At 47.6% G+C, this 22,512-nt stretch overlaps 1 protein-coding gene across 1 annotated transcript in view; it reads left to right on the forward strand.

Moving 5' to 3' along the window:
• Positions 1-21,563, forward strand: part of DCDC2C (doublecortin domain containing 2C) — a 69,124-nt gene extending 47,561 nt beyond the window's left edge. Inside the window, exons 11-16 of the mRNA XM_070376061.1 lie at positions 5,866-5,888; positions 10,697-10,836; positions 11,062-11,184; positions 15,137-15,184; positions 17,423-17,576; positions 21,404-21,563. Of these exons, the coding sequence (XP_070232162.1) occupies positions 5,866-5,888; positions 10,697-10,836; positions 11,062-11,184; positions 15,137-15,184; positions 17,423-17,576; positions 21,404-21,563 (648 nt within the window). The remainder of the gene's footprint in view (positions 1-5,865; positions 5,889-10,696; positions 10,837-11,061; positions 11,185-15,136; positions 15,185-17,422; positions 17,577-21,403) is intronic.
• The last annotated feature ends 949 nt before the right edge of the window (positions 21,564-22,512 follow it).

The raw sequence follows: 22,512 nt of genomic DNA on the forward strand, positions 1-22,512 counted from the left end.
ACTTTACAAAACTATAAAGAGTTGAGTGTTCTTGTAGAATTATTAGCAGATACTAATAAGAAAAAAGTGAAATCATTGAATTCCTGTTTAGAATCTGTTTTCACTTTTGTGTATATTCTTAAGACTATTTTCCATTTATTTTTTTATGTAGTATATTAAAGGAACCATGACTCTGCTGATAATAGAAAAGTATTATTTTAACAAGTACTATGAGTGAGTATTGAGGATATTATCAGAATTTACTTTATTTTCCAATATACTTCAGAATGGTGATTTTATTTATTTGGAATAAATGCAAACATTTTGAGCAAAGCTGCCATTCACATAAAAAGAATTCACCGCCCCCACAAAATGACAGACCAATCAGGTGCTTGTATGGAGTCCTTCCAGAACAACATTGGTTTCACTTCTTGGGTATTGTCTTGGGTGTCACTTGTTTTGATCAGTTAATTTCACACCAGCAGTTTTACTTTTCTTTTAGTGGAATAAATGTTCTATTGATTTCTCCCTGGATCTATATGTCATTATAAAGAAATATTAGTCTTAGGGAAGTACAGTCGACCCTTGAACTGCAGGGGCCTATTTACATGCGGGTCTGTTCAGTAGTAAATATCCCCCCACTGCAGGAGCCCCGTGCTGGTTTGCAGCTGCGGGTGTGGACCCTCGGACGGGGAGGGACCCCCTATGCAGAGGACCAACTACTAGTTACGCTCGGATTTTTATCTGCATCGGGACTGGCCCCCCGAGCCCCGCTCCAAGGGTCAACTCTAAATGGATAGTATAGTTTATCCAGTAATACATTAAAAATGGAAACTGAAGTTTAAAACTTTAAGTAGATGTGAAATCACTCTGATCCGTCCTGTATCGGCTGATAATAACTGAAACCAAACCCCGGCAGAGGGCACTCGGACGCCCTGGCGTGCAGGTCGGTGGTCTGGCTTGTTTCTGCTCCGTAGGACGTGATCAGAACACATGACAATTCTTGACCGACAGGCATCCAGACTGGCTGCCACAGTGACAGGTTCTAGGTGCAAAGCATGAAAGAAGATAAGTGATAATTGTGAAAAGTCTCCCAAAGCCTTCAAAAATTAAGTGTACTTGATAATAAGTGTGCTATCCATCACAAAACACTTCCTAGATAAGATTTTTAACACATATATTCATTGATTTATGAGATGTTTTATCACATAAAACATAGGAGATGTAGAGGTGCATTTTGTATGTTTTATGACAACATTATGTATGTGGGCTTCCCTGGTAGCTCAGCTGGTAGAGAATCCGTCTGCAATGCAGGAGACCCCCCTTTGATCCCTGGGTTGGGAAGATCTCCTGGAAAAGGGAATGGCTACCCACTCCAGTATTCCGGCCTGGAGAATTCCACGCACTGTATAGTCCACAGAGTCGCAGAGAGTCGGACACGACTGAGCGACTTTCAGTTTCACTGTGTATGATGAGATCAAGTTGAAGCCCCTTCAGATGTGTTAAAGGCAAGGCTGGACCAGAGCTCAGAACCTCTGGAGCATTAAGTGCTGTCAACGTGATGGGAAAAGAGCAGATTTTGTCTGACTTGAACACATTTGCAATTTAGCCCATTGGAAAAGCAAAGTGAAACAGTCCCCAGCAACACGTAAATAGAGCTCACATCTACTTAAATTTATTCCGTGGGGCGTTGCTTGTTCTGTTAAAATCTTCATGTTTATGAATTGGAACATTTAGAACACAAGCCTAAACTGAGAATCTGCCGTCTGGGGTCTGATCTGACAAGGCAGCACAGAGGGTCATTTTGCCTGTAGGTTACTGCCCTAGGCTGGAATTAATGTAAGCTCGTCAAGGGCAAGGCTTGGATTCTGCACGTGCAATGGACTTTAGAGTTTGATCTTCTTGTCCAAAAATGTTCTGTTAATAGTGTTCTGTTAGCAGTGCTGAACTAGAAGCAGCCCAGGTGAGAAAAAGGGGCATCTTCGGGTGGCCTGGCCATGCCTTTTGTGAGCGTGCAGTGTTGGCCTCGTGGAGGACGCTGGTTCTGGCTTCCCTCCCTGCATCCTCTCTTCCTTTCTGAGGAGGGCGGACCCCCATCCTTCCCCTGAAGAAATGTAACTTCTAAGTTTCCCCTTCTGGCCTGATCTTCTACTCTTTCCCTAAAGCCGTGTCTCTAATCAATTCATGAGGTACCTCTTCCAAGAAACTCATCAGTCACCCTTTCTGGTCATTCCTTAACGCCCCTTTCTTTTGGCAATTATGCATACTATTTCACTCCTGTCATTTTTTCCCTGATTACCCCCAAGGTATCGCGTGTGTGCTTGCAAGGTTTTCAGCAGCTCTCTCTTGCACACTGGCTTCTATTTTTCCTTCGAGGCGGCAGTTCCTTCCGTCGGGCCGTGACTTCTGCTCAGTCTTCTTCTCTGCCAAGGAGCATGTGTTGTTCAAAACATTCTTAAAACAAGCCTGGGCCTCCTAGAACTAGAATCTGAGCTGAGAAAGATCGGGCCCTCTCATAGCTTTTAGTCTTCAGTGTCTTCCTGTGGTTGAAAAATGGAAAACTTCAAACCACTATGACTCTGGGTAGAGTCATAATAACAAGAAAATTGGAATAAAAATAGAACACTGTGGATAATTTTGGTGCAGTAGAGAACAGAAATTGTCTATCATTGATGAATGTCGAGTGCTTTTTTTTTTTTCAAAGAGTCATGTTAGGTTTTGCATTTTGGTTTTCTTGTTATTATGTCTCCACAGTAAATAATGTTGTGGATCAAAACCCAGGATGAGGGGTTTTGAAAGAAATGTCGTGTGTAGCTCTGCCTCATGTGGGCTGCGTGGACTGATGAGATCAGATCAGAAAAGTGACTTGATATGTTTGTAACTGTAAAATGAGAGATAAGACAGAAACACCTTTAAAAAATCAAGTAGCAGTTTCTCTCTATTGGCATAAATCACATATAAGTGATTGAATACACTTAAGTGCTGGGCCTAGAACGTGAGGCATTTCCCGTTGCCTGCAGCTACTGATGAAAACACCTTTGAAGCAGCTTGCTGAAATAAAATGCACACCGAATCCAAAACAGTAACTTACCCTTGTTATCTGCTTTATCAGGCAATCGGCAGAGGGATTTCATTTAATTCCCTTTGCCAGAAATGCCAATAAAGCTGGGGAGTGTTTGATCTCCCGTTGTCTCTGACTCAGGATTTTTGTGACCAAATGAATTGATTTTTGAAATTCGTTGCCTGCCAGTGTCTTTACCATTTTCCTTGTATTATTTTATACCACTTTGTCACTACAGCTGAGTGTTTCATTCCTCCCCTAAGAGGCAAGGTGAGCACTGAGCGGCAGTGGAGTTTCAAAGGCTAAGTGTAAGTCACCAAGGCTAATTGGGCTTTGGTGAACTAAAAGATTTAGAGAATTGCAGCTTCAGAAAAATACAGCTTGGATCCCTCTATACATAGGAGATTCCTCTGGATTCAAGCAGAAAGAGAAATGTTCACTGTTGAATACAAATGCTTTATCTTCATCCCAGCTGCAGGCATATATTCTGTGAAATGCTCTGCGTTATTGAAGCGGAGGTATTGAATTGATGTTTGATAACAAAACAGACACAGATGAACTGATCTGTCTTTTCACACGGTGGGCTCCCTCCAAACACTTTTGTTGAGTTTATGCCACTGTTAGAAATGATGGTTAGGGCCCTGACTTACTTTTAATTATGAGAATTATTAGTATGTGGTCCATCTACAATGTTTCTGTAAGGGACCAAAAAACCTAGGGTTTAGACCTGTGTAAAGTAGACAGGGCCATACATATAATTTTTGGAAGCAAAAAGTAACATTTAAAATTTTCATTTCTGGGAAAGCTTTATTGGCTGCCTATACCAACCACTTTCTGGAAAGATGCTTGAAGGTGAATTCAGAACTTAGCTGGCAGAAATTAATAGCCATATTTTGGAAGAAAAACTATCTTTTCCATGAGTAGTTTTAGTGGGAAGAAAATCAGAAACATGAAGAGGAGAGGGGCTGGAAGGTCCGCAGGAACGTTGAACTAACAAGTGAGATTGTTTGGGGTGCTTTGTCTTGATCCCACGTATTTTCTGTGGTCCTGGCAGCTTTTCCCTGAGAGAGAGCTAAGATAAGAAATAGCCGGGTCCTTGGGATTCAAAGCTGAGGTTTACTGTTGAGCTCACACAGAGTTACTATCCACGAGACCGTGTAATAGTGGTTCAAGTCAAGGCATGTTTCTTATTTATTCATTTTCAGGGTTTGTCTGTATTGATATTTGAAGGAGAGGAGTCCGTGGCAGGGCAAAAATCAGTTCTATAAGTAAAGGTCACGTTTCTGCTTGTGAATAGAATGAGTAGGAAAAGACAGGCTATTTGGAAGTTGTAAATCATCAGAAAATGGGTTTCCACCTTACACTCAATACCGCACCTCACAAATTGGTGAGACCTACAGGCACAGAACACGTGTGCATGTCAGCAATCTCTGTGTTAATCTGGATGCAGTGAAATGCCCTCCCAAGCATCCTTTTCCCCCATCCTCAGTGTTGGAAACCCGTGTGACATTCAGTGTTCTCTATCAGCACCATCCAAACACGCATCACAAAGCCTACACACTCGTACCTGGTAAATAAACCCGCGTTAGACCAGCCACTGACTCCCCGTTCTAGTCGTCTGTCCGCGGAATATACTGGGTCTAAAGACCCTGATGCTGGGAAAGATTGAGGGCAGGAGGAGAAGGGGACGACAGAGGATGAGATGGTTGGATGGCATCACTGGCTCAATGGACATGAGTTTGAGTAAACCCCGGAGTTGGTGATGGACAGGGAGGCCTGACGTGCTGCAGTCCATGGGGTCGCAAAGAGTCGGACACGACTGAGTGACTGAACTGAACTGTTGGAACCTTCAAATGCTGGTTGAGAGGCTCCCCACTCCACAATGATCATTCTCCAGTCTTTCCTTCTACTGAGGAGGAAATAGAAACATCTCTTTGCTTCTTTCAATACCATACTGTTTGGTGATTTCCCTATCACAGTGGAAACATCTTACAGCAATTTCCAGTCGCCAGTGAGGAAGCGCCACGCGCTCAGCGTCTGTTCAGGTTTAGGAGACCCTGCGGTGTTCAGGCGCAGGAAGATGCTCTAAGATGCGGACTTGTCACCCGATTCATGAGTCGCCGCTCTGCCGAGTCTGGCCCGGGGACTGCGGGCTTGGGGAGGGGGAGCTAGTGGGTGGGAAGAGGGTTAGGCTTGTTTTGTTCTTAAATGCACTTATTTATTCATCTGTGTCAGGTCTGTGGGGCTTCCCAGGCGGCACTAGTGAGAAAGAACCTGCCTGCCAAGCAGAAGATGTAAGAGACGTAGGCTCAACCCCTGGCTCGGGAACCCCTGGAGAAGGAAACCACAGCCCACTTCAGTGCTCCTGGCTGGAGCGTCCCATGGACAGAGGAGCCTGGTGGGCTACAGTTCTGCAGTGCAGACTCGGACACAACTGCATCGACTTTGCACGTGCACGCAGCGGGCCTTACGTGCGGCGCAAGGGGTCTCCACTCCGTCACGCGGCATCTTGGCCGTGGGGCCGGGTTCTCAGCTGCGGCACCTGGGCTCTGGGGCGCGAGAGCTAGTGGCTGTAGCGTGCGGACTACTGCGTGTGGGGTCTTAGTTCCTTGACCAGGCAGTGAACCCACATCCCTGAATTGGAAGGCGGATTCTTAACCACCAGACAACCAGGGAAGTACTTAGAACTGTATTTTTAGTGCAAGGTTTCTCTTCTTGCTTGCTATATATGAGAATGTGTAATTAAAAATAAAGAATCAGATTTAAAAAGTAACAAAAAGCTGTCTTGATCGGTGAAGCTGGTGACTTCTTTTTCCTAATTCTAGTTCGGAAATTCTCCTTACAAATGGTGAGCTTGAAAACTGCGACTGAGTTTATTTTCAGTCTTGGAGTTGTGATGTGTAAACTGGTAATGCACTCGGGGCTCCACTATTCGACTTAACGCACAAGCATCTATTGTTTGTAATATGCTGAGTGAATTAAGTGGTCCTGTACCAGATTTTGATTTGATTTGGTACTTTAGGCTGGTGGTTCTCAAACTTATTCTCAGGACCCCTTGATATGCTTCAATAATTGGGGTCTGCAAAGACCTGTGTTTACATGGGTTACATCTGGCAGGAGTTACTATACTGCGGTCCCACCAACAGTGTGTGAGGGTCTCTTTTCTCCAGAGCCTTACCAAAACGTGTTATTTATTGTCTTTTTGGCGTTAGCCATGCTGACAGCTGTGAGGTGGTATTTCACTGTGATTTTGGTGTTCATTTCCCCGGTGACTAGCGACGCTGAGCATCTTCATGGGTCTGTTGGCAGTTGCTCCTGTTTTGACCATTGGTGTTCCTTCAGCTTGGTTCCTGTGTTCCTTTGACATGTCCCTTTGATGAGTTTTGTTAAGAACTCTTTGTTTCTATTGCTGCAGGTGTCTCCTTGCTCATCTTGTGCTGTCTGCCTTGGCATCCCGTTTATCTAAGGAGCCCTGGTTGTATGCCCTCACGCTCGGCGGCACTCTCTGAGACTCCTGGCTGAAATCCGCTTGCCCTCTGTCCTGCTCTCTTCCTCCTGGGCTCTGCTCCAGGGAAGCCGGCGCTCTGTCCTTTCTCTCCTGGAGGAGTCTGTCTGTCCTGAGATTCCAGCCTGGTTGTTGCCCTGTGATCCCACGTCTCCCATGAGTTCGTGGTTGTAATTCTGTGGATGATCTGACTTTTTCTTGTTAGGACGGGAGCGATTCTCTTTGCAGCTCTTTACATTCCAAGGTGAAGCCGGGCCATTCTGATGTGGGGGATGTTTGAAAGGACAGGATGGTCATGGAAAGCAGTTACACTTGGGAATTAGTGTGAACTGGGTCCATAGGTACTGGTCTCCAGTATGGAGTCCAACAGAGAAGGGCTGGACCCTGAAGCTGGACTACGGGAACTTATCTGGTCCAGGGTGACCTGTGGGCTTCCTTGATCTGGTCATGGGCCGGAGCAAGGCCGGCCCCATGGTGGGCTGTGGAGAGGTGGGCGGCCTTCCAGCACAGGCTGTGTGGTTTGGCAGTCACTGTTTTGCGTGTGTCACAACCTCTGGCGGGCTGACCTTTGTTGCAAACGTCAGTTCTCAGCATCCAGTTGTAGCTGAATATTCCAGTCCCAAGGGCTCTTGCTTATGTTCAGAGAACAAAGTTTCAGCTGCTAACACTGACGGTTTCTATTTCAGGAAGACAATTCACGAATGTCTTTTAAGAAAAAGTTTCCCTTAAGACACAACACAAAGAAAAAAGGTATGTCATGTAGATGCTGAAGAAATAGAAATGTGTATATTCTGTAATAATTCAGCCATGCCCGGGGATGCTGTAAGACCCTGTTAGAAACAGCTAGTCAGATTTGTCTCCTGAAACATAGTTAAAATATGCATGAAACACTCAACAGAGCAAAGGTCTTATGTCCTGCCCCCATAAAGCCTCATAATAATACCACCACCAAATTAGAAATTCCTTTTATAATTTCTTCCATACCTATTCATTAATGATCATAAAGGTTTATATTTGTAGTTTTAAAAGCAGTTTACAATAGATTTTCCTGTCCACGCCTTCTAGTATAACGTATCAACCATGAGGAGCAGGAAATGATGTATCACAGTATTAAATGATGCAGTGTGTTGCAGACTGTGAGGATGGATGTGTTCGTAACCACTTGTCTTTTATCATGTAAGCTGGGTATTTTATGGAGGAGGAGACTGAGGCATGGACAGGGAGCATGCTTCCTAGGGTTGCCCTGGTGAACTTCCTAGGTTCCTGAACTTGTAACACTGTGGCCAGAACTCACTCCAGGGTGTGTCTTCCTTTTTTTTGTTTTTTTTTGTTTTAAGTCATTATTGAATTTGTTACAATATTGCTTCTGTTTTAGGGTTTTGGTTTTCTGGCCTCAAGGCATGCAGGATTTTAGTTCCCTGACCAGGGATCCAACCCACACCCCCAGCAACGGCAGGCGAAATCTTAACCACGAAGTCTTAACCACCGGACACCCGGGGAGTCCTCAGGGTGTGTCTTCTGAGGTCTGCAGCCTCACGTCTGGGGGTGGGGGTGGAGCCCTACAGTTCACCCGGGGCTTGAACGCGGCTCAGATCGCCAGCAGCAGCTCTTTCAGTTCAGTTCAGTCGCTCAGTCACGTTTGACTCTTTGCGACCCCATGGACTGCAGCACGCCAGGCCTCCCTGTCCATCACCAACTCCCGGAGCTTGTTCAAACTCGTGTCCATCGAGTCGGTGATGCCATCCAACCATCTCATCTTCTGTCATCCCCTTCTCCTCCTGCCCTCAATCTTTCCCAGCATCAGGGTCTTTTCCAATGAGTCAGTTCTTCGCATGAGGTGGCCAAACAAAGTATTGGCGTTTCAGCCTCAGCATCAGTCCTTCCCGTGAACACTCAGGACTGACTTCCTTCAGGAAGGACTAACTTTCCTTTAGGACTGTACGTGCTTCCGGAGCACGTCATTCCCCCTACAAAACACCTGCAGGCTCCTGTCCTTGAGGTGTGGTGATTGAATCCTGTGAGACAATCGTGTCCCGTGAAAGGAGCCGGTAGCCAGGATTATCCAGGACTGTTGCTCCCCCGCCCTTCCCCGTGGGCTCCGTGTGTGGGGACCTGTGGTGGTTCCCCGTGGGAAGGTGGAGGAGGCGTGTTTGCCACGGGAGGGGTTGAAGAGGTCCCCGGTAGCTCGTACGGAGGCGGGTCAGCCCGCACTCCCGTCTGGTGGGCAGAGGATCACCCGTCACATCTCAACAGCCGACTATACGTTTATACGTGGTAAAACCTGGTGCCTGTGATGGTAAAGGATCTGCCTGCCAGGCAGGAGACCTGGGCTTGACCCCTGAGTCAGCAGGATTCACCAGAGGAGGAAATGGCAACCCACTCCAGTATTCTTGCCTGGAGAATCCCATGGACAGAGGAGCCTGGTGGGCCACAGTCCACGAGGGTTGCAAAGAGTCAGACTCGACTGAACGATTAACACTAAATGCAGATTAAACCAACCCCGGGGGAGCCCTTGAAGGGAAAAGAGAGCTGAAGGAACAGTTGGAAGATTTCCCGTGGAAAAGGTGAGCATGGAGTCTTGTCAGGCCCCAAGAGGCAGAGCCGCCAGGAGTCGGAGGGTCCCTAGCTAGGCTGGGTCAGGGGAGGGGCGGTGGTTTCAGGCTCCAAGACAGAGTTTGTTGTGCGACCTTCCATGCTATTTCTCACCTATATCCTGAGGAGCGACAGATCCAGGGAGACAGGGCTCCTCAATCTGACCCTGTGTTGTGATGTTTTGGGTTTCAATTTTAAAATTCCATTGTAATTGTCAGTATCTCCACAATCAAAATCTTTCAACCACGATTTCCACTGAATGTGGGGGAATGTCTGCCTTTCCATTTTCTACTCTTCTTGGTAACTTAAGAGAAAAGCCCTCATTCATAAATGCCAGTAAAGTGATCAGAGAAGATATTCTGTTTTCAAGAAGAGAGGTTTTTATAAAGTGGACCCTAGGTCTTAAAAGGTGGAGGTAGCATTTACTCTACAGGAGAGCTGACAGCCACGTGGGCCCCAGGTCACCGCCTAGTGGCCAGAAAGAAACCTGCTGAGCATCACAAATAAGCGCGTCCTTGCAGTTTAAGGGACGTCCCTTAGCTCAAATGGTAAAGAATCTGCCTGCAATGCAAGAGACCAGGGTTCGATCCCCAGGTCAGGAAGATCCTCTGGAGAAGGGAATGGCAACCCACTTCAGTAATCTTGCCTAGAGAATCCCATGGACAGGGAGCCTGGAGGGCTGCAGTTCTTAGGGTTGCAAAGAGTCAGCCACAGCCAAGTGACTCACACACGCCTGCAGTTTAGGGTGTGTCTACGCCCCTGCTTCTCCTCCTTGCTGTTCGATTTTCCACAGAAGGATGCTCACGAGGTGACAGTTCACCCCAGAGAGGCATCTCCATGGACAGAGTCCACCCCATCATCCCTTCCAGTCTCTCTGTGGCCTTTCCATGCGGTCAAGGACCTGTGTACTTGGAAAAAAACCCCATTAAATGCTGTCGGCTTTTATGGAGCCTTAAGTTTATAAAATGTGTATTGAACCATCTGCTGTAACAATAATTTTAAAACATGCATGGATCCCACAATTCCTACACAGACATCTCCTACTGATTATTATTTTCGTTTTAACCACCTTGCCAGGTGACGATTGTCATTTTACAGAGGAGGCATCAGAGTGATTGCCTGTCTTGTCCTTGGTGGCAGAGGTGATAGTGGGAACAGCGGGGGTTCAAGCAGCTCCACCCGCTTCCCCCTCCCCACTCTTGCCGGGGAGGTGCTGAGCTGGGTGCGGTGAGGGCAGTGAGCTGGGTCTGGGGGGTGGTGAGCTGGGTCGTGACTGTGGCCGCGGAAGTGGGGCTTAGGGTAGGCTTGTCCATAATGCCAGTCCTGAGCCCCCGATGAGGGGGCTGTGAGTGATGTCAGGACCACCCTTCCCCCGCACCCCGCAGTTTGTTTGCAAGTGCCTCTGGGCTCTACCTGGGAGCTCTGAGGTTCAAGGACAGCCTCAGAGGCCTCTGGGAGGTGTTTCACCCATGCACAGAGCTGCAGGAGATCGCTGTGGCCCCACACTAAGCTTTGTGTAGGGGAAGGGAGTGAGCCTGTTTCGCGCCTCCCTTGGACAGCGCTGCCTTCCCTCCTGAGTGCTCGTGGCTGTTGGCGCCCATCCTTGCTGTCGGCTCCTGTTATCCGCGCTTCAGAAGCCTCGGAAGCTTGCCGGCTGCCACGCTGTTTCCAAAGCGCGCGGGCCTCACCTTTTGGGAGAGTTTGCAAGTTTCATTTTTCTAGGAGACTAAGGCAGTTTTAAGTCCCTGAAGTTTAATTCAAAGCAGTAATACTTCTTCTCACTAAGAATAACTTTTGGCTGTGCTCCACTGCAGTTATTTTTGTTTGTTTTTGAGAACTGGGAAGTGGAGAAGGAATCAAAATCAATCAGAAAAAAATCAATTTTTTCCCCTCCATGATTTCAACCTGCGTTTCTCTGCTTCAGAGCTCGCAGTTCCTGGGGCAGAGTCCCAGGAGCAGCACCATGCTGCCCAGGCCCCAGGCGGCCTGGCTTCTGAATCCCTTTTTGCACAAGTGGTCTCCTGGCTGTTTGGTTCCCTCGGATGCTGTGAGCTGGAGAACCACGAGCTGTAGCTGGGCCAGGCCAGATGCTCACTCTGCTTAAAGGCTTCATTAGAGGCCTTTTTTTTGCGGGGGGTGGGGGGGGTGGGGCGTGGAGGCTGTGGTTTTAGTCAATCTGGAAATTTGGAAATGGTTAAAGATGAATTTTCGACATTAAAAAAAAAAAGATCGATTAGCTTGGTTCTGTGATGACCTGTTATTGATTATCATTCAAAGAGCTGCTAACAGTTGGTGAGAGTTTGGGTCCAGGAGACCCAGGAGACAGGATCCTCTGGGTGGAGGTGGGGACATAGACCCCCATAGACCCCACTGCCAGGCCTTTTTTAAAAAGGCCTTATTGAATTTGTTACAGCGTGTTGTTGTCCAGTCGCTCCGTCATGTCCGACTCTTTGCGACACCAGGCTTGCTTCCGTTTTATGTTTTGACGTTTTGGCCACCGGGCACGTGGGATCTTAGCCCCCTGACCGGGGATCGAACCCACACCGCTTGCAGTGGAAGGCGAAGTCTCAACCCCTGGACCACCAGGGACACCCCGCCTGGCTGTGTGATTAACACGGCTCTAGCGTAAACCCCACGTTGCTGTGCTGTGATTTCCTGAGTGCTCTTTCGACACTGCTTTATTTAGTGGGGACAGTCCGCTCAAACAAAATGAATCATCCAGGTTTATTCTTTACTTCTCATGTCTTGTCCCTGGGTAAAGCTCGGGGACGTCCCTGCCGTGTGCGGTCCTCATTGGAGCCACCTTGAGCAGAAGGGGACTCTCTGGGTTTCAGGGCTCTCAGCCCTCACGTCCTCCCACTCCAGGGTGACCCCTTCCGCCGCCTCCTCTTGCTACCGGGTGGCCGGTGGATAAGCCTCTGCTCTCAGGAGCTGTCATCAGTTACTCACCGCACACAGTGAGGTTAAAGCGCTGACTTGGCTTTCCTTGTGGGTGGAGCCACCTTTTCTTTGAAGACTCTGGCTATTAGTCAGCAGCTGTGGGGGTCCAGTGAGTGAAGCAAAAGTCACTCAGTTGTGTCCGACTCTTTGCGACCCCATGGACTTAGTCCATGGAATTCTCCAGGCCAGAATACTGGAGTGGGTAGTCTTTCCCTTCTTCAGGGGATCTTCCTAACCCAGGGGTTGAACCCAGGGATTGAATCCTGCATTGCAGGCGGATTTTTTTACCAGCTGAGCCACAGGGAAGCCTGAGTTCTAAATTCCGTTGCTCTGTCTTCCCGCGCAGGCTTGTGAACACACCCCTGCTCTGTAGGTAAGGAGGTTAGCCGCACAGACGATTACTCCACTGAATACACACCTTGTTTTACCCAAGAACGAGGACAGCTGAAAACAAACCAACCACTTCCTGTTGGCTCGGTGGTCCGGGCCCCAACCTTGTGCTGTGAACGCCGTGCATCCACCATCACGTCTCCCTGCCCATTCTCACCAGTGCGCAGTCCAAAGTCACTAACCAGCTGGTGCTTCCTTCTGTTCATCAAAGACCTTGGTTCGGTCCCTGGGTTGGGAAGATCCCCTGGTTACTTGACAGACCTGCTTAGTGATATTCTGTGATCCTTTACTTCGATGTAAAGTGATGCTTCGGCTTGCTACATGGGACAGAGGACAGTAAGCACTGCCCCTGCATCCAGAGTCTGCTAACAGCCCTGGACCACGGGCTAAGCTGGTCCCGGAGGCAGGGTGTAGCTACTCCAGGGAGGGGAAGTGGGCAGTAGAGTCTCAAGATGTGAACGGCAAAGAGGCTGAGGTTGTTTTAGGGGCGAGGAGGGATAAAGGCCTGGGAACACGCCTGCTTCTAGGTGTGTGGCAGAGTGAGCAGCCCTCACTCAAGAAGAGGGCTGCTGGAGACCGAGTCCTTGGGAGGGTGTGACTTGGGTCGTCTCTCCTGCAGGGCGCTTTGCAGTATGCGCGCCTCTCAGCCAGCAGTCTACATCGCGGAGTTTATCTTGAGGCCGTAAAATCAGAGATAAGTGCTTATTTTGTATCTCCAGATGTCATCTAGGTTACAACTTAAAGCAACAAGTGGTGGGTCTATGACTTAAATTTACCTTCATTTTGCGGGGGCCTATTCTCTGTTTTCCAAGTTTTCTGTGATGACCAGCACGTGTGAATGTAGAAAACAGAATTGTTTTAGGAATAAAGACCCTCACCAATTGCAGGAGAGCGCACCATGTTGATCTGTGGTTCTCGGTCTCTGGTTGGGTCTTCTGTCACTGTCAGAGTCTGTGAACTCAAGCTACTTTCTGATTTGATTTGTAAAAGGGCTTGGTGCTTCCCGGGTGGCTCAATGGTGGACGCGGCTTTGATCCCTGGGTTGGGAAGATCCCCACTCCCATGTTCTTGTCTGGAAAATCCCATGGACAGAGGACCCTCATGGGCTACAGTCCATGGGGTTGCGAAAGAGTCATACACAACTTAACGACTAAAACAACAACAAAACAGAAAGACTTAGTAAACGTCTTTGCTGATTTATTTAAAAATGTGCCTCGCTCACAGAGAAATCAGATGCCTACACAATTGTTACCAAATGCAAAAATTAAATGCCATCTAACTTAGGGTTTCTAACTTTCACAAAGTAATTACCGCTTAAACCAAAACATCGGATTCATTTTCACAAATTTGAGCCTGACATCTTAATTCATAACGAGCAGCTGCAGTAGACTCCGGCAGTCTCAAAAATGAGTGAAGATGAGACAAGGTTTTGAAGCAAGTAATGAACACAGGACGTAACAGAACATTCAAATCACACGACTGTAACACGGGCATCAGGGGGCTTCTTCGTGGACAGAGGCAATGGTTTTTCTGATTTCCTCCAGCTGTTGTGGTTCGTGGTGGCCTCTGACCTCCCACAACTGTCAACGAAATCAGCCTTCTCTTGAAAATCTCAGTTCTTATTCCTTTTCCTCTCTGCTCCAACGTTCAGATTCTCTCAACTGCTGTTGCTGGTGGTTTAATCTCTCCAATCATCTCGCCTAACAGCTTCTCCGATTTCTTCCTTTATGACCGGCAGCTCCCCCAGCTGCTCTCATATGTCTTTTTCCTCTCAACTTGCCAACATGTCAGGTCTGCAGAGCAGCCTCCGTCTAGTTCTTTTTGGCCCCTGAGTTCAATTTAACTGGAGTGCTTATTAGCAAAAATATTTCCGTGTTAATTATGTCAGCGGAAACTTGGCATGCCGATGTGTTAAGGAGCACATAACTGTAGTAGCATGACCGTTTCCATGCCATGTTGGCAGAGATGCTCATGAACTTTAAAATGCCTGAAATCAAAGCAGAATTGTCAGATGAGAGGCTCAGCGGGTGGATCGGCAGAAGTTTTATTGCATTTATTTGCGTTGTGCTTGTGTGTACCAGCACTTTGTAACTTGCAAGTGTTGGTGTAAATCTCGCATTTCTAGTTTTAGCATTTTTCACTGGACACTGAATATTGTAATTTTCCTCCCCTTTACTGTTGAGGTTTTTGATGAGCAGCTGCCGTGGAAACGGAGCGACGTTTTCTGATTGTTGGTGGGTACATCCAACATGTGCACTTTATGGTTTGCTGGTCTGGCTGGAGAGTCCCTGGCCCCCTGGGATCCCTTGTGTGGAGAGAAGGAAATACCAGCACGTACCCCCCACTGCAGGAGGGAGGAGCTAAATAAAAGCAACCTAAACTAAATCTGATCTTTTTCTTAGAGGAAGAGAAACAAGAAGATCAAAATTCTGTTGCCGCATAGTCTCAGAGCCCACGGGTGGCATGACATTGGTCTGACCTCCTGTGTCATGATGCAGGGTCCCGCTTTCACTGTAAAGGCCCTGAACGCCTCTGCTCGCCTCTGCTCACCTCTGCGTGCTGGCATGCCCCTCGTGCTTTTAGCCTAGGTCTCACACCACCATCTCATAGGATGGAAACCTCTAAGTAGGTGTATTAATATCTGGGTTTTCCTTTCTTTCTTTTTTCAGCATCTCTCAAGAACCTCAGCAAGAATAAGAAAGTGGTTCCGTTTCCTGGTAAGAGAATGGTTATCCTGATGTTTTATGGGGCGCCTGTGAGATGGGTCCTTGGCAGTGACCCCCGAAAATGTGTGCACAGCGCCCCCACTGGGCCAGCCCGGAACTTCCATTTGGGGGCAGCGCCTGGCTTGGAACAAAAGCTGACCCTCCCGGGACTGTGCTCTGACCTCTGCAAGCCCTCTTTTGTATGGCACCATATTTAGGCGGATTGACAAAGGAGGATTTTCACTCAGCAACGTAGTCACACTGTCTGTCCGTCAGCCAGCGATTCAGTCCAGGCAGACTTTGCATTGTTGAACTATGCAGTTATTTTAAGATTTCACTGTATTTATAGCATTTTATAAGAAAAAAGGAAAGAAGAGGAAAAAAAAGCTTATACTTGGGGTAAGAAGGTGCAGTTTTCAGACAGGAGACTCCAGACAAATACGGAAATTCTTGGGGCCCTGAAGTGACACGTTTTAGCCACATTTAGGGGCCTATTGGATTATGGATTCAATTCTGAAGGGAACCGATATAGAACAAGTGTGCAAGGTCAGAGACTCCTCAGCGATGATTGCATCTAAGCGGTGACGTGAACTCAGGGGCTTTGAAATGTGTTTTATCACAGACCAATGCAGCACATACATTGCTGGACATGAATGTCTCATGCAGCTTCATGTTAAAGAGCGTGGTGGTCTGTTGTTCACATCTCACTACCATTTTTAATTTTGCCAATTTAAGTTTATCTGTCTTTAGAAATGCTTTATGTGTGGGACTGGGCACTGCTGGTCCATTTATTATTTATTCCCTTTTTTTCATTTATCAAGCATTTTCCAAGTACCTTCCATGTGCCAGGCTGAGCTGAGCACTTGGGGAAAAAAGGTGCCTAGGACACAACCCCTGCCCTCAGGCAGCTGCCAGGTGGGGACTGGACCCAGCAGACGTCAGCCCGCCCGTAGGTGCAGGAGGGAGCCTGGCGGGCGCTAGGCCGGCTGCGAGTGGTGCGCAGGTGCCCCTTCCTGGGGGTTTGCCAAGCGCGGTTTCAGCTCCTCCTGCCTCTCACCGCCTCGGCCTTTCATTTTCATATAATCGATAATTACCTTGTGAAGGTTTTTGGTCTTTGTTCTCTAATAATCCCCTCCTTCGTTTTTTCTCTTTAAACTTGTGGTAACAGTAAGTGTCATGTGTCCAGTTTGCCTTCTACATCCATGGATTCAACCAACTGTGGATCAAAAATATTAGGAAAAACATTCCAGAAAGTTCCCCAGAGTAAAACTTTGCCAGTGCCGGTGACCGTCACGTAGTTTCTAACTGTACTGCGTAACGGCTGTGACATAGCGTCTGCACCGTATTAAGCGTTCCGAGAATCGAGACGTGATGTAAAGAACACAGGAGAGCGTGCCTAGGTTGTGTGCAGACACCATGTCCCGTCACGTGAGGGACTGGACATCCGTGGGGTCCTCGGAACCGCACACACGGAGAGATCAGTGTCCACAGTTCACTGTGGCCTTTGACCCCTTATCGCCATGATCTGACATTTCTGAAGACCCACATTCACCTATTTTTTTCAAGAAAGAAATAACTGAGACCCAGGAAGAGAAGGCAGTCTGTCCAAGATTATTCTGAAAGTAGGTAGACGAACCAGCACTCATGAGTCACTTAAACCATCCTTCATAAAGGAGACAGAACAGTGGGGAGCTGCCCACCCCGAGCTGGGCACCAGGTGCTGAGAGAGTACAGGTGAGCTCGGAGCCGCTCTGCCGCTCTCTGGAAGCTCATTGCTCCCAGGTTGGGACTCAGATGGACGCAGACACAGATAGAGGCTTGTGCTGGAGACCCTGGAAATGTCCCGGGGAGAGAGTGGCTGACGTCCAGGGCCAAAGAGAGGATGCGGCGGGAGGTGTTACAAAGGAGGGGGTCATGCAGGTGGACTGTGAAGGGTCAGGGGGGTCTGCTGGGAGGGGTGGGCAGTGCTGAGAAGGGGGTCAGGGCAAGGGGGCATGTGCAGGCGTGTGGCGGGGTGGTGGGAGCGGGCGGTGCAGCTGGAGTAGAAGGATGTCGGGGGGCCGTGTGAGGGGAGACACGGGGACACAGGTGCCCTAACCCAGGTCTGCTGTGTCCCCGAGAGCAGGCGGGGCCAGGTGCCAGTAAAGGTATCAGCCCCGAGGCTCAGGGACGCGACCCACCAATGTTGGCTTCTTGGCTGCCCAAAGCTTGCCTCAGGGTGGAGGCTCTCGTGGGCGTCTCCCCTCCCAGCGCTGACTCAGGGATCTGGGGGCTTCGTGATGCTGCCGCCTTCCAGAGGAGAGGCGAGGCAGGAGGTTACACGAGACCCTCCCCAGCTCAGCCGGGAACAGGGCTTCACGTTCACAGCCCTGTGGTCAGACGAGGCCCTCGCCCTCCATCCCAGGTGGGAGCTGGCTGGGAACCATCCGTGGCAGCTGGCGCACAGCTGGGTCCACTGGTCACTGCCACCACGCCCCGGTGCCGCTCTAGGGCCTGGTCTTTGTCCTGTAGATGATGTTAAAGCTGGGAGATGATGTGGTCAGGTCCGTGTTTTAAAATCATCACTCTGACAGAGGAGGCAGGGATGGGAGAGGTAAGAGCGTTACTGTCTGCAGCGTCTATTAGATGGCATGGACCACAGCCGTACGGCCGCTCAGGAGAGACAGACTTCATGACCACATGGACCAAACCTGGCCGAGGAAGGGATAGGAGAGATGAGGCTGACGCTGGAGCTGGGCTTTCTGGCTTGGGCTCTGGTGCAAACAAGAGCGGGAGCAGGTTTGGGGGGAAGGAAGGTATCAGGGTTCCGGGCTGTGAGGCACCTGGCTCCTCCTGGGTTCTGCGAAGCTCCAGCTGAAGGTGTCTTTCCTCGGGCTGTTTCCAGCGGTGGTGTTTTCAGGTTTTAGGAACATCCTCTGCTTTCTGACGACAGAGGGCTTTTATTTCTGTAGGATTCGCTTGGCGTTGGCAAGCACAGTTTGGCTGCTGGGAGGTTGATAAGCGCACAGGACTCTTCCTGCTCTGCTTGGGTGGTTCTTCATGTGTCGCTGCCTCTTCTGGAGAACAGTGGCTCTGGATTCTCCTGCACCGATGCTTTCTTTTTAATTTTCATGAATGTGCCTTCCCTCTCTCTGTGACTTAGAAAAAGCAAGTCTTCCCAGTGGCTTGTCAACTTTTAAACAGTGAATGGGTCACATTGCTAAATGAGAGTAAAAGCGATAAAACACGGAAAAGCAGTTTGTCAGTGTAATGTCATACGTGAAAACTACTTTCTAATATCATCACTGTCATTTTGAAATCAGTGATATAGTATCAGTGCTTGTTATTTTATGATTTTTAGATGGCTACTATGTTTACTGGTGATTTTGTTTTGTTTTGTTTACTGAAAACAAGAAAAGGAACCAAATGACATTCTAGAGGAAAAACACACACCTGTACTACTGGACACCCCAGCTGAGAAAGAAGACCAGAGAGACCCACCAACAGGACAGCAGTCACAAGAGTCATCACCAAGACAGCCAGACGTGAAACCGGAAAAGCAGGAATCAGTTGAACGGTCGTCCTTGGGACAACCGTCCCAGGAACAGCTGACTCAGCGAGAAGATGAAGAGCAAGAAATGCCATGAAAACAAAGTATCAGCCGAAGCTGTGAAGAACAAAGTCTGAAGCTAGGAAGGATCAAAAGGCAAATGAAAATCACATTAGGCATTTTTTTTTTCACATAATGCTGAAGAGGTATGGCAGTAGGGTATTACAGTTGTGAATTTCATATTTTGGTGCCCAGACATAAAGTTTTCAAACAATGATTAAGACTAAATGTATCTGGAATTCTTTCTTCTGCTCCCTGAGTGTGAAGCTGGGAGGGAGTGGTTGGTGAGATTGAATGGCCTAGATCATCCCTCTTTCTTAGAGCCTCACCCATATCTGGCATTCCAGAGTGACTCAGCCATCCCCGAAATGATACAAATTTGCATAGTTATCCATAATTACTTATTCCTATTTAAGAGTGATTTCAGACATAGTTAGAATAAGTACTGGCGCTTCCCAGGTGGCGCTAGTGGTAGAGAATCAGCCTGCCAGTGTAAGAGATGCAAAAAACCCGGATTCGGTCCCTGTGTTGGGAAGATCCCCTGGAGGAGGAAAATGGCAACCCACCAGTATTCTTGCCTGGACGGTTCCACAGACAAGAGAAGCCTGGCGGGCTACAGTCCACAGGGTCACAAAGAGTTGGACACAGCCGAGCGATATATCAATCTACACACAAACGTATCTGCATTATATATACAGATACCTGCACATGCATGTCAGAAATAGGCGATAGAGCCCCAGCGAATGGTGTGTTTTTGGTGGTGAGGAGAATGGACTTTCAAGTCAGACTATGCAAGTGTGACCTCTCCTCTCATTAAGTGTGCAAACTAGGTCTGTGTCTCATCCATTAATCGGGGCTAATAGCAATGCCTGACTCAGGTTGTTGGGGTGATTGAAAGTGATAATGCTTATTAAAAAGCCCCACGAACAGTGACGAACACATAGGAGGCACTAAAAGCGTTGGCTTACCGTTATTTCATTTGGGTTGTTGTCTTCTCTGTTAAACGAGAGAAAGCAAATTGGAGTTTCTGTGAAGACTGTTACCAGATTTGACTCTTCAGAGGGTTGCCTGAGCTGCTGGACTGCTAGAACAAAGCTGGCAACAAGGATTTCAGGATTGTCAGTTCAGTTCAGTCTCTCAGTCGTGTCCAACTCTTTGTGACCCCATGAATCGCAGCACACCAGGCCTCCCTGTCCATCACCAACTCCCGGAGTTCACTCAGACTCACGTCCATCAAGTCAGTGATGCCATCCAGCCATCTCATCCTCTGTCGTCCCCTTCTCCTCCTGCCCCCAATCCCTCCCAGCATCAGAGTCTTTTCCAATGAGTCAACTCTTCGAATGAGATGGCCAAAGTACTGGAGTTTCAGCTTTAGCATCAGTCCTTCCAAAGAAATCCCAGGGCTGATCTCCTTCAGAATGGACTGGTTGGATCTCCTTGCAGTCCAAGGGACTCTCAGGAGTCTTCTCCAACACCACAGTTCAAAAGCATCAATTCTTTGGTGCTCAGCCTTCTTCACAGTCCAACTCTCACATCCATACATGACCACTGGAAAAACCATAGCCTTGACTAGACGGACCTTTGTTGGCAAAGTATTGTCAAGCCCTAGTTAAAAATCATACCAGTTCTTCACCATCTGTTAATTAGTAATACAGTGTTTGCATGTGGAAGGATAAAGGAGAGCTATTATTTCACCATTTCATGGTTTATTGTTAGACCTGACCGTAGCATTTGTTACACCCTAAGGAAGAAATTGCAATCAAATGGAAACCATCTCCATCTTGCCTTTAGATATTTTCAGTTGATTGATACATTTCTGATGGAGAACCCATTGATTTTGATCTGGCTTTATTCTCACTATATGTTTTGGTGCGTGAGAAGGAATTTAGAACTGTGTCTCATTCCTTTTCCCCAAGCTCTCTGTTCCTGTGTCTGGTGTGTGTTATTGCAGAAAGAAGATGGATTTGGGGTAAGAACCTCTGGTCCACTCCACGTCACCCTTCATGGACCCAATGGCCTTGACCTTGGTCTGCTGTAAAGCAAGAAGGATGATGTGAGAACTAGGAGCAAGTCCAAAGATCATGGCACTTACACCATAGGGATTAGTTAATTGACCCAAAGCACAGGTGACCTGTTGGAGCTTACAGTGACAGGGTAGGACTTGGCCTCATGGTTTCCTTTATTTCCCCCTTAAAAATTTTTAGTTTCAAATCACTAAAATATTTAATCTTAGTATAGAATTATTGTAGTGACAAATGAAACTAAACTCCCTAAAATTCACAGTAGTATATTGGTTTAAGATAGAGTCTTTATTTTAATGGGTGCATAAATACTGTTCCATTAAAAATACCGCAGCCAATAGCACCCACATTTGGGGCCTGACTCTAGCGTGGTCTGGGTGCTGGAGGAGTCATTCAGTGTTACAGTCAAACAAAAACTGAAATTCAAGCAATGCCAAAGCAGCTCAGCACCTTTAGAAAGTGGGGGCTGGGGGCTGGCTTGGGGAGAAGATGCAGACGGGGCAGGAGGGACCCCAAGGGTCTCCTTAGATCAACCGAAATGAGATGACCACTCACCCCGAGCTAATTTGACTCATTTTGAAAGACATTGTCAAGGTTGTTTTCCGCGTCGGTGCCCCCCAGCGGCAGACCACCGCCCGGGCGAGGCTGTCAGCCCCCGATCGCACCGCAGATCCTGACTCAGCGCAGACTGCGGCCGGAAGTCACCCAGAATCCAGGCTTTACAGACATACTACCGGCCTATGAGAACTGGGAGAGGACTGCGGCCAGACCGCAGCTTTAGGAAGTTTTCCTTTTAACCTGCTTTCTTATATCTTTCAGATGGCCTGGGAGTGGAAACCATTAAATTAAAAAAATCACCTTTGTATCCACTTGAAGTCAGGTTTTCTTCCGTCATGATGCTTCCATCTCACATATGGGCAGTTTAACAGCAAGAAGCCACGTCCGGGGTGAAGAGAGGCCCCAAGCAGTAGGGTCCCCTCAGGAGCTAGAGATGAGGGCTTCCCATGGGTCCCGTGGGGTTCTGATTCCTTTTCTTGATGATATTTCTTTTTAGTAAACATTTAGAAGACGGAAATGTGGTTCTTTAAAATTAAGGCTCACCGGGATAGTTCAGGAAACCAGAAGGGTTTGGAATAACGTCTGCACATTTCCCCTCATGACTTTTTTTTTCTTGGAATGTGTGTTGAAAGGTATGGTTTCATTCTTAGGCAACACGGAAGTTCTCACAAAGAGGCGTCTAGAACCTCCACTACGTGAAGTTCAAAGCGAGAAAATATTTTATCTGCTGAATGATTAATTCCAAAAGAAAGAAGCAAATTACCAAGGTGAGCTGGGAAATGGGTTTTAAAATTTACTTTTTCTTAATGACAAAAGTAATACCCATGTAGCTAAGTGCAAATATTGAACAGTTTTCTTTAGCAAAGATTTTAATTACAGCAAATAATATATGCCTTCAAATCACTCTGTTCAGAGTCGGGGGGTTGTTTGCTGAGCACACGTAGGGCTGTTAGCTGTGTGTTGTTTGCATTCTAGTCATAGTTAAAGAAGCTATAGGCTATTTACCTTTGCGTTTTGGTAAAACAAAAAAACATGTGCTGTCAACAAGGTTAAATTTTCAAAATTAGAAATTCATTTATTTTTTAATATTTACTATTTAATTGGAGGACAATTGCTTTACAGTGTTGTGCTGATTTCTGCCATATAACATGAATCAGCCATAACTATACGTA

The sequence above is a fragment of the Bos mutus genome, chromosome 8 (genome assembly GCF_027580195.1).
Source record: "Bos mutus isolate GX-2022 chromosome 8, NWIPB_WYAK_1.1, whole genome shotgun sequence".
NCBI classification, from domain to species: domain Eukaryota; kingdom Metazoa; phylum Chordata; class Mammalia; order Artiodactyla; family Bovidae; genus Bos; species Bos mutus.